The sequence below is a fragment of the Lissotriton vulgaris genome, chromosome 9 (genome assembly GCF_964263255.1).
Source record: "Lissotriton vulgaris chromosome 9, aLisVul1.2, whole genome shotgun sequence".
NCBI lineage: Eukaryota > Metazoa > Chordata > Amphibia > Caudata > Salamandridae > Lissotriton > Lissotriton vulgaris.
The window spans coordinates 288,057,303-288,070,256 of NC_141697.1; the positions used below are offsets into that span (position 1 = coordinate 288,057,303).

At 41.5% G+C, this 12,954-nt stretch overlaps 1 protein-coding gene across 1 annotated transcript in view; it reads right to left on the reverse strand.

Annotated features, from left to right (window-relative positions):
• Positions 1-3,015: 3,015 nt before the first annotated feature.
• The window catches only part of STON2 (stonin 2), an 84,828-nt gene continuing 74,889 nt past the window's right edge, over positions 3,016-12,954 (reverse strand). The window contains exon 3 of the mRNA XM_086937591.1: positions 3,016-4,168. Coding sequence (XP_086793717.1) covers positions 4,091-4,168 — 78 coding nt within the window. The 3' untranslated portion in view covers positions 3,016-4,090. The remainder of the gene's footprint in view (positions 4,169-12,954) is intronic.

A 12,954-nucleotide genomic window follows, 5' to 3' on the forward strand; every position in this document is an offset into this window, starting at 1 on the left:
TGCATATGACTGAAGGAATATGACTCGTTACAACGTGAGTCATCACAATACATGCCATAACAACACAGTTGTTACAAAGACCACATTGTTACCACGCAAAGCCATTACTACGCCAGTCATTACATCGACTTGCAGTAGATGGCGTGCTGACATTAGAAATGTATAATTTACTATTCCAACTCCAGCCTTTATAACAGTAGGGGAGTTGTTGGAATAGTAAACTACACTATTTCTAATGTTAGCACACCATCTACTGCAAGTCGATGTAATGACTGGCGTAGTAATGGCAGTGTGTGGTAACAACCCGGTCGTTGTAACGAATGCGTTATAAGGACATTGCGATGTAATGCCTGCATTGTAGTCGCTGTTTCCCGACTGAAGTGTCCCCCAACATTCCCCATGCTTCCATTGTGGAGCTGCGTGTGTGGTGGATATTGCCTTGCCTAACTTTGCCGCCCCACCATGATGGAGCTCCATTCACTCCTAATGCAGTCCCGAACCACCTTCAAAGCCATCTGCATCATCTACAGATCCATCATGAACGGCAGCCCTGCCCATCTGGGGTGGACTAGCTAACCATTTTTGCTGGCACCTGGCGCACCTGCCGCCAGGATACTGTAAGGCTGAAGATGAAGATGTGCAAGAAAGAACAAAACATGAGGCAACAGGCTGTCTCCATCTGTACACTCAGGATCTGGAATGACATCCCTTTATCCATGAAGATAGCCCGTACTCATGTTCAGTTTAGGAAAGATCGGATGGCACTCCAACACCGCATTGTAAACCCGCCCCTATAGAACTCAGCACCATGAAACGAGAATCAATCACTCTCAGATTTATAATTGTCTTTGACCCTGCATAGCCCTACACTCCCTTCAGCTAGATTCGCACTATACCGAGATCACATACATACATGCATACATAGCTACATCTTATTACATACAATTGGAGGTGTTGCTTCGTCATACATACATACTGAAAACTCAAATAGCACTACTTATTACCTGATGTGATTTACCCATGTATTAATACTAAATTTTGGAGCTTGTTGTAAAAAATATTATGAAGTAGTATTTTTTCTTACTCTTGGCATTAAGCTGCTACTAATGTGGTAAAGTGTCCATGCAACTATATTGGTTCAGCGAAACATGACACCCTTGCCAGAAGTGCAGTTTGGCATCAGGAACACCCTGCAAGTTAACTGCTCCTGTGAAAAAAAGCTTGTCACTGCTCCCTGTTGCACTCATTTCATCTCATGGGCTTGTGACATGACTACATTAAAGATGGAGAGGGCTGGTCTCTTCCTGGAGTAAAGGATACTTGGATAAAACCTACCCAGGTTTGCCCCATGACTGACATACAGCACCCTCCTAGGTGCTGCAGGAGGGTGGGGGAATGCATGTCTTCCATAGAACACCTGCAAATTTAGATTAGGAGCTATGTTGGTCTTTGTGTTGCAGAGATGTTTTGCAGGATGGGCTAAATTCCAACAGCAAATGTAATGTCATTCTTGGGAAGTGCATGTCTGAGTTGGTGTCACTTAGGCAAATCAATGGTTTTATCCGAGTACCCTAGGACGTCAATAAATGACTGGTGTACGTCATAAAGCACACACCTCTAACATATCTACCCCTTCCTGATAACACAGCTGGTTTCCAATATCTTATATCAAACGACCTCAACGGTATGGAAAATAAACACAAATAGAGGCAAAACCCCAGCATAATTTATGGTACAGAATACACATTCTCCATGAAAATCTGCATAAACCATTCAGCCCTTAGTGAAGGATTTAAAGCAGACGCAATACCATAAGAAGATTGCGTGACGAAATGTGATGTAGTCGCGATGTAGTTGCCATAGGCTGAAAGTAAGAAAAATTAGAACATTGTGAGCTCCACTGAAGTCTCTTGGGGCTAATAATGGCTTGTATAACCCTTTTACTCCAACATTCGAATGTCTGACTTTGTGTTTCCCACTTTTGAGTTGAAAACACCTACCCACTGTGGGTAGAATGTTCCAATAGCCCGAGAGCTCTTGTGCCTTAGGCTATACCCGTTGTTAAAGGCCCTAACCCTCCTTATAGGCCCTCACCTGGAGCTTAGGCCTATTACTCGGGTTCAGGGCCTTTTACAACTGGCTTAGTCCTCAGCAGCGGGCTATAACGCTATAAATAAAATATTGGTATGTGGCGCACTCCATTGGAGACAATGGCGTTCTCCGTGCTTCTACGGGCCGGTAAAGGCCCGCAAAGCAACATCCCAATGTTGTTTCCACAAAGGCCTCTTGGAGCTCGAGGGGATTTAAAACCCCTCGAACTCTGAGACTTTGTTTAATTTGTTACAACATTCTACCATCTAGTGGCAGAATGTTCTAATAACCTTATAGCCCTTTGGTGCTGGGCTATACCGGCTATTAAAGACCTGCTCCCTTGTTAAAGTCCCTTGACTTCGGCAAGCAGGCTTTTAATAGCTGGTATAGCCCGCTATGGCGGGCTATATGGCTATATTAAGACATGTCTGGTGTTTCAATTATGACATTCTGCCCTTTTAGTTAAAGCTAAAAATAGAGGTTGTGTTCCCATGACAGTTTACATGCCTATAGCTTCAGCCGGTGATTAGGCGTGGGTAAAAAAAACAAATTATCTCCTGCATCGTTGAAAAATCACACTCCCGAAGCACAATTACATAAAAGCAACTTTTCACTTATTCCACTCCCCAAGCTCCGTCAAAAATAATTAGTAAGAATTTGAAAATAATTTAAAACTGTGGATTTTAAAAGGCTCCTTCATAACATTTGCAACGTTTACAGTAGAGGCCTTATGTTTCAAAAAGATGTAAATAATATGTATAATACACATATTTTCTTTAGCAAATAATGCTAACTTTTTAAAGTCAAAAATATTAAATTTACCTTATCAGGTATGCAGCCAACCTGTTCTTGAACTGATAAATATCTTGTACAGCTTTTAGAAAGGTTTGCCTTGTTTGTTAAAAAATAGAAAGAACACGGGCAAGATTTCAACAAACCAGTCCATTCTTGTGTAAAACACGGAAATACATTTTTAGCCTTTGAATAAATACCTTTTTCCGAAGTTAGAAACGTATTTAGATGCGAATAGGAAACAATAGCGTTTTTCAAAAACTTTCTAAATAGGCCTGAAAAACAAGCTTCTTAAACAGCTTTAAAATTAGTATCAAAGTGAAAGTGAACACTTTGTAAAAGATTATGCAATGTATGTAGTAGTTTGGGGTGAAAAAACTACTTCCAAAGTTATTTTGGAATTTTAAAATGGGAAGTTTCTAATTAGTTAGGATCACCAGGGAAAATCCCACCTGCAGCAAAGAATTGTTTTTGGAAAACATGGCATTGACTGGCAAGGTAAAAAGGGTAAAAATTCAGAGTATTTAATTTTGGGCGAAATATTTCACCCACTTCTAGTAGTGTGTAGATTATCACGAGGAATGTTTTATTTCGAATATCCATAAAGAGCAATAGGACACCTTTCATTCACATTGGGTCTCAAACTCCACAAGAATTTGTGTACCTGGGTGGCTTACAATGCATGAGGCCCTGGCATATCCAGTGCTTCCAGTGCTTGGGATGCCCTGATATAGTCTAAGGAGGACTGGCAGACGGACCACTGTTTGGCACATAATTATCCTCATAATTCTGCAGGAGTATGATCATGAAGGGATCAAGTCGTCTACGACATCTGAAATTCATGTCACATCCGGTCCACCAGGCCTCGAAGGATGTTTTTAAGCTTCATACAAGGACAGTCCTGCCTCTTGTAGCTCACAAGAGAGGGACATGGGAGGAGGGAAGTCTAGGATAGGGTATCTGGAGGGTCTAGGGAAAGACAAAGCAGACTACACCACCACCACCGACCATAATATCGCACTGTAGGTAGGAGGGAGCAGACAGGAGAATCCATCGCCTGCCCTTTAGCCCAGAGTTGGGCTTCTCCTCAGCAATTCGTGTCTCCAAGCTTCAGTCAGAAGTCAATGAGGGAATCTCCCAATCAAATTATGCGGCCGACTGCTCCGTTCGTACTGCAAAGGCGCCCTTGTCTTCCCATCCTTCGGGGCTACTGCATGGCACACTCCTTAGGATTGTCGACATCGTCAACCTCGAGGTCCAAGCTTTTCTTCTGCTCGATCTCCACCTGAAAGGCAGAATGGCAAAAAATGAACAGGCAGCAGAGTCCCTGTGATTTCTGATTCAGATTTCTTTACAATCTGATATGCTCTAATTGGGTTATCATTCACACTTGACCTCATGTTATAATTTTGCTATTCATCGCAGCAGTAGCCATCTATATCCATTTATCTATCGTTATGCCCACCCGTCTTTACTTTGTCCACCCATCCATCCACAAACACATCCATCCATCAATTCATCCATCTACACACCCCTCTAATCAATCTTCCATTTGTCTATCAGTCCATCCTCTTCACATCAAATCTTTGCAACGTATGCTTGTCAAGAACGTCATTTCTTGTTTCATTCTAACTACACATGGACAGATTGCAAGACCTTACTTATTTAGAAGTTTAATAAAGTGCTACATGTCTTACGCCACTGTAAAGTGTTGACCACAAAAAGAAAATCAGGAGAATTAAAGTCCTGAAAACATTAAAAGTTTAGTCCTGTGCTTAGAGAAACCGGGCTGCAATTCTTGTATTTCAAGGTCCTGAATGATTGGTATTGGACTCCATGGAAATTAAAAAGAGCAAAACTACTGCCCCGTGACCGCTGCTGGTAATGTGACGGTGACAACCGTAACCTAGTTCATATCTTATGGTCTCGACCGTAGAACGCTCCTGGACAGCAATGTGGTCGCACTTGCACTTATAACACTATAGTTCCCTCTCAATACTCTCCCACGCTCAGCTGGTGCTTCCCCACTACATGCCCAACATACCAGATCTGAATGTCCATACACACCCCTGGTTGGCCACCTCACTTGCGGTGGTCAAAATGTGCCTATTTCGGCTTTGGGGTCAGGCCTCCATACCGCCATGGACTGAGTGGCTGGTTGAGCTGCACAGGGTTGCCCATCCGAACAAACGGACAACGTATAAAAATCAATGACAAACTCAATACTTTTGAGGGAATCCATAGAACCTTTCTAGCACTAGAAGGGGCTAACTCATATTCTTGTCCTCTTCAAGCATTCCCAAGGTAGCCCCATGATATTCTACTCCTACACCGAAAGACGTCGGCAGCTTCCTTCCGTGACCCCTGTGGACCATGTTCTAATAGGCCTTCTTCCGATTTCAGCGACCTCCGCTCTGTGCACCCAGACTCAGTGTAGCGATACATCTCTGCTCAATTTGCTCTGGGATGTTGCTCATTACTTACCATGTTGAGACCTCAAACCACGTTTTGTTTTGTCTCTTTACCTCAACAGGCTTCTTGTGCCTAACCGATGTACACCGAAATAGGACATCACTTGCCCTTTTGTTTTGCAGGCCTTCCACTGCCTTGACCAAACATCACTTATACCATACATCCAGGAAATCGAGAGAGAGAACAGTGACTACAAGGAGACTGATTTTGTCAACCATGTTGATTGTGTATTATTACTGTTACTATATGCTTTCGATGACTGTACAAGTGCTGTTTTGTGCCTCAGATTAAGGATTGACTAATGAATTGACGTTTTTGCTCATCCTCAGACTTTAGAGATGTCGACTGTTACCCATGGGTCGCAGTGGGGTAGATCTGAGGGGCACGACGTGCCCATACTTTTTTAATTTTAGATAAACAGTTCCCCTACTTTCTATGAAAAGATAACCGTCCCGGAATGATTAATTCCGAGTACTGAAATGCTTCAGATGCAGTGTAAGGCAGGGAGTGTCCTGTGCTGTGAAACCAAATGCAGGCAGACAGCTAAACAAGCCTTCTTGCCAGGGTGCCTGCATGCCTGAAAGTACTGGTTAACTGCTATAGTGAAGGGTGCTTGCAAGCTGATATTGACTTAAATTGATATTCCTAATGGTGATTGAATAACTTGAAGCTTCATGATAACATATATTTTTGAGAGGTATTGTAAAAGAGCCACCAGCTCAGCTGTGAGTTGTGTACTTTTAAAAGACAGTTATATAAAAAATCCAGTAAAATCTATATTTTCAGCACTTTTTTTATCTTAAACACTTTTGCACATTTGTTGGTAGCCTATCTTATATTGTGATTAATGCAAGTTAAAAATAATGAACTTGCATATTCTATTGGCTTGCTATCACAGACTGGGACCTTTTAGCACTAAACACTAGGGGAGAGGATGTGGCTTAACGGCTAGGGCGGTCGACCTAAAATCTGGGGAGCTGGGTTTGGGTCTCGGCAAGGACGCGCACCATCCTGTGATTCTGGGCAGGTCACTTAGGCCCCGATGTAGGTAAAATTGATTTACCGATTTTAAATTACCGAATTTTACCGATTCGGTAATTTAAAATCGGTAAATCAATGGGTCCGATATGTAGGTATTCCAGATGTGCTGGAATACCGAATCGGATGAATTCGGTATTTACCGATTCGGTAAATACCGAATCGGTAATGCCCATTCATTCCTATGGGCTTTGAAGCCCATAGGAATGAATGGACATTACCGATTCGGTATTTACCGAATCGGTAAATACCGAATTTCTCAAGGGTGCAGGGGGTGTCACTTTGACACCCTCTGGCACCCCCAAAACAGGCACGGGTGCCATGTGGCAGGCATACCTGCCCTAAGGGCAGGTCTGCCTGTCACATGGCATAGGTGTGCATGCACACATGTGCATGCACACCGGAATCGTTATTTTACCATCAAATAGGATTTGATGGTAAAATACCGATTCGTTAAGGCTCCTGGGACTCTGAAGAGTCCCACCTACATATGGGTGGCTCCGAATCGGTAAAATTACCGAATCGGTATTTTACCGAATCGGTAACTTTACCGATTCGGTAAAGTTACCGATTCTGTATTTTACAGAATCGGTAACTTTACCGATTCGGTAAAGTTACCGATTCGGTAAAATAGTGCACCTACATGTCAAATCATGTATACCGATCGGTAACGGCCGAAAATACCGATTTTCGGCCGTTACCGACCGACCTACATCGGGCCCTTAATCTCCCTGTTCCTAACAAAAAAATGAATGTGCCCTCATGTAATGCAACTGGTGCTCCAGTAAAACGCTCTGATACCCAATACCTTCGGGTCAAGTTTGCGCTATATAAAACTCCCAAAAACAAAACAAAAAACATACACATGTCACTATTCTCCAATTGCACCAACCATGATTCGATTCTGTGGCTCTCTGGTGCAGTGCATTAACTAATAGAGGTTTCATAATGTATGATAGTGCATTTCCCACTGATTAACATAACTTGCATTCTACTTTCATTTAAGTTGTGCGCTATTATATATGTAGTTACCTGAAGGTAACAGACCTAACAACTTACAGAACATTTTGTTTTTTTTTATCCACGTCACAGAATTTTTTTTTTAGCCACACCTTTGACCACACCCCCACACTCCTCCCGCCCCATTGCACACATCACAGTTTCCATACTTTTTTCTTATGTACTTTGACCACTGTTATTACCTACCCTAATATCCGCCTCCCACTTTCTGTTTTGCCCCTCCTCCTCAGAAATGATTATTAGAAAGTCCCATAGTCTCCCTTTGGTTTACCCGTTTACTCGTGTCTGCCTTCTGAACACTGGAAAGGACCATGATTGCCGGACTATTCTCGGCACGCCGCTCATCTTGAGACTTTCTTGTTTATATATATGTAACTCCTCTAGAAATCTTTAATAACTAACTATTGCAACAAAAGAAGTTTAGTCCAGCCAATGTGTAGGATGAACCTAGATCGGCCATGTTTATGCAGTACACAAACTTGCATAAAGAGAAACTTGAGTAATGCTGAAGTTCTACACCTACTTGCAAGCCAAGCTGAAGAAATAAAGTCAAAGAAATATCGACATTGCATATTCATAAAAAATGTGTCACTGGGGTTGTTGATTCATAGTGCCACTCAACAGAGAACTTTGAAGGAAGTAAAGTTGCATTGGTACTCTTTCCTTGCCTCTTTCCAACAGCAATTATTTGGTTGAATGATTTAATGTGTCTTAATTCTGAGGTTGCATGAATTGAACAAGATCATAAATCACTCATTTTATGCAGTATTTTTAACTTCATTATAAAACATTTAGCTTCATAATATATGGGGACACAAAAACCTTGCGCACAAGAGTGCAAATTGTGCTAACATGTAGGGCCTCATTATGGGGATCAGTCAGGATATCACTACTGCTGATTCTGAAGGGCCTGGAGTTGATTCACCAGGAATTACCCAGTGTGGAAGTACAAGGCACTGATTCACCAGGCAGCCCTACAAAGTATCATGCATCAGTGGTTAGACCACGGGTACTCACAAACATTTGCCTACAGGCTACAAAGTATGGTCTGTGGTGTGACCGAGGGCCGCACTGATGCCAGCAGGGTAGCGGTAGAGTGCCTGGGTGCGTCCGGGATTGTGTACGAAAGTCTAAAAAATGTTTAAATATGTGGGTAAGCATTTATTTGCAGGTCAACTAAAGTTAAGCAGTGCAGGACCCCACCGTAGTTACTTCATAACTTCATTTAACTGGCAAATAAATGCTTGCCTGTTTATTTTAAAAAAAATTCCTGAATAAAATTGCTAAGCAAGTAAACAGCAGCTCGTGCTGCTGTTCATCAGGGTCCGTTAGGCCCTTGAGCCGTACTTTGAGTATTACTGGGTTAGGCTAAATGCTTTTTAGTGCTGGGGCTTCACTGAACAAAAATGCATTAGTTGTGCAATTATAGTGTCCCTGACCACCTGAAGTGCTCTCTAGGAACTTAGCCGCACATCATTAGCAATTGCGCTGATGTACGCCGCTGTGCTTTGACAGCGATACTGTAATTGTTTTGATGTTTACACTTACTTAGCCCACTGGCTCTGATCATGAAAGGAACTCTCTGCTCTGGCGCCCTGCCCCTGTGGGCATATATCATCGCCAAAACTGAGTGTACCTTATGGTGCGTCACTGTTGTTGTCATACACTAATCTGGCCTGGTGAAAGAACGTGTGCTTAGCCCTGTGTGCATCTGTGGGGTGGTGCCTTGCCTGTTGTTCCCACTGTAACCAAACATGATCTGATTGGCCAGAGGCAGACTAACACAGGCGGTGGATGGGCAGCTTTGCTTGACCTTTTTGCGCCAGCCGCCGCCCTCCAGAGTGACGTCTTTTAATTCATGGCCTGGGCCTGGCCAGCCTGCACGCACACGTCACACACATAATTGAGTAGATCATGGGATCCAGTCCATGCTCAAGACACCGTGTGGCACAGGGAATCTTCTGTAACCAGCAAATTAAAGAGTGTTATACTGGAAAGATAAGCATACATGTTGAGGAGGAGGACCTACATCTCTGAACTCTATCTCAAACTTGAACCTACTTATCTGATAGTTCATAAGACTGCCCCTTAGCTAAACATCCCCTTCCCCAGGGTTTCCACACTGGCCCAAATCATTATATAGATTTTGTTCCTTGGTAACACTAACCTGAAAGGGGACATTGTCGACCAGTTACCAGCTCGAAAAGCCAAAAGCATCTAATATTAATCGCCCCATTGCATTGACACAAGTATTTTAGTATTTCCTTGTTCACTCTAAACTTTTGCAGCGCAAAAACGAATTGGCGAAAAGAATTTGAAATGGTATGATATTTATGGACGCTACCTCTGATTTCCAACAGCTAATAAAGATAAACCCACCTCCTCCCTTACATTTCCCAAAACCTGCGCTTGCAATTTTTGATTTAACAGCCTTCCTTGTTCTAGAGTGATAAACACTTATCTGTTTTACTAAAATTCCCACTCTCATTATGATAATACCTAAAGATGGACAGCCACTTCTCATCCTCGGGCCTGAAGCCATGCAACTGAAAATGATATGAAGTATTTTAAATGCCACGCTGAATTAAAATAATTGTCATAAATTGTTTTATTTTGTACTTTCTTGCGCACCTAGGCCAGTAGGATGCAGTGTGTTCAATAAAAATGTCAATACAAATGTCAGAGTGCTTCAAATACATAATCAAGAAACTCTGTTGAATTAGATTTCCTTTTTAGGGGAGTTACATTATATTCTGTGTGGAGAATAATGGGACTTTTTCTCCGTAGGGCTGTGGTAGGCCTCACAATAATATGTATGTTTGCACAGATATTTTGGAATCCTGGTCATAAGGAGGGGATAGGAAAATGGAAAGATTGACTGTAAAGTATTTTGAATGATCATCATATTATAAAACAATAAAATATGTTTAAAAAAAAAATCAAGAAACTGTGTTGTTCTCAGATTCAGATGCAGAATGTTTATCTCTGGTTGGAATTCCACACAGCACCGACCCAACGTACCTGGGTAGATTGGGGTTTATTTTCTGCCCTATGAATTTCTTTTTTGCAAGAGGCCTGGAAGCCAGTCTGCTGGATTTAAAACTATAACCTGCAGGCTCAGCACAGATCCGAGGGGCAGATGCATAAACCCACTAAACTCTTTTGCCACTTTAGTGCTTTTGTGTATTAAATATCTGAGCTCACGTCATCACTGTCTGCTCTAAGCAAAAATATCTTTACCTGAAAGTAGTTATAGTTACTTGAACTAAAAAACCATACCCACCATTTCTCCACTTGCCCAATCTCAAGATTAGAAGCTAAGCCGCCCTATAATTGCACCTATACATTAAGGTATTCTATCGCCAGCCCGAGTTAGTTACACTTTCAAAGAGCATAGAGGAACATATATATATATATATATATATATATATATATATATTACCTACTGGCGGTCGCCAGTAGGTATATATAGTTAGGATTTTTTCTCTATGGGATTTTTGAAAATTCTATGTCTAATAACTTTGGCGTTTGTGGACGGAATTGGCTGAAAGTTTCAGGAAAATGAAACATTTTGTTTCTGAGCAGCCCCTGAAAATTTGGGGGGGTTTCATCAAGGAGGGGCCGAGAAAAAAGGGGGGTCCCAAAACGCGTTTTTCCCATGTTAATTTCCATAGGGCGGTTGGCCTCACTTTTAGCTCGAACGGCTGAATGGATTTGCACGAAACTTGGCAAAATTGTAGGGACTGTTAGCCCGATGTGCCTTTGCTAGGTCTCAATATATGTGCTCCAGTGGATTTTGAGTAATTTAGGTTCAAAACAAGATATATATCTGGGCGGAGCCTAACCACACATCTGATCTGATTGGCTGTCAGCACTTCATCCAAGAAGTGTTGGCAGCCATCTTGGGACCAATATACATGATAGCACCTCATTAAAAAGCATTGTAGTTAATAGAGGGTTTTAGGACTTTAGTTACATTATAAATCATTTGTTGATGGTACCATACTCGTTTTAGGAATTGTGGTGGGTTCTAAGGTGATTTTACCATGTGAAAAAACCTTCTGCTGTGATATCATGAATATTGTTTGAAAGAAAACTAATATCTCATGATTTTCCCACAGTGGTTTGGAAGGGGATCTATAAGCTAAACTGAAAGCATATTTTCTGTAAATTCACATTATCTTTCTCAGTCATGTGAAAATGAAGTCTGACATTCTCAGTAAAACATGTACATCCAACAAGGACAGAGACTGTCAGTTGATTCCTTTGTGTTCTACTGCAGCCTCCTAGAGTGTTCTAAAGAACAACTAGAGCGCTAACAGTCCTACTTATTACAAAGGTATGGCACACCTGAAGCCATCTTGATTGGAATAAAGTGGTAACTCTTAAAACATTTAATTTAAAAAGAAACAACATGAGGGGGTATATTTTGCCATAGAAAGTATGATTAGTGCTGCAGAATGAAAAATTAGGGCACATTTTGAGTGACTTCTCAAATCCTTTTCTATTTCATTAAAGCATTCTGACATGCAGTCTCCCAAAATGGCCACCAGAGACAAAAGAGCCCAAATGTAGCCCAAATATCACCCAGATGTAGCCCAAGTATAGCCCAATTACAGAATGTCCCAGAGTGTTCTAAAGAACAACTAGAGCGCTAACAGTCCTACTTATTACAAAGGTATGGCACACCTGAAGCCATCTTGATTGGAATAAAGTGGTAACTCTTAAAACATTTAATTTAAAAAGAAACAACATGAGGGGGTATATTTTGCCATAGAAAGTATGATTAGTGCTGCAGAATGAAAAATTAGGGCACATTTTGAGTGACTTCTCAAATCCTTTTCTATTTCATTAAAACATTCTGACATGCAGTCTCCCAAAATGGCCACCAGAGACAAAAGAGCCCAAATGTAGCCCAAATATCACCCAGATGTAGCCCAAGTATAGCCCAATGACAGAATGTCCCAGAGTGTTCTAAAGAACAACTAGAGCGCTAACAGTCCTACTTATTACAAAGGTATAGCACACCTGGAGCCATCGTGATGGGAATAAAGTGGTAACTCTTAAGACATTTAATTTAAAAAGGAACAAAATGAGGGGGTATATTATGCAATAGAAGGTATTATTAGTGCTGCAGAAAGAAAAATTAGGGCACATTTTGAGTGACTTTTCAAATCCTCTTCTATTTCATTAAAAAATTCTGACATGCAGTCTCCCAAAATGGCCACCAGAGACAAAAGAGCCCAAATGTAGCCCAAATATCACCCAGATGTAGCCCAAGTATAGCCCAATGACAGAATGTCCCAGAGTGTTCTAAAGAACAACTAGAGCGCTAACAGTCCTACTTATTACAAAGGTATGGCACACCTGAAGCCATCTTGATTGGAATAAAGTGGTAACTCTTAAAACATTTAATTTAAAAAGGAACAAAATGAGGGGGTATATTTTGCCATATGAATTATGATTAGTGCTGCAGAAAGAAAAATTAGGGCACATTTTGAGTGACTTCTCAAACCCTCTTCAATTTCATTAAAAAATTCT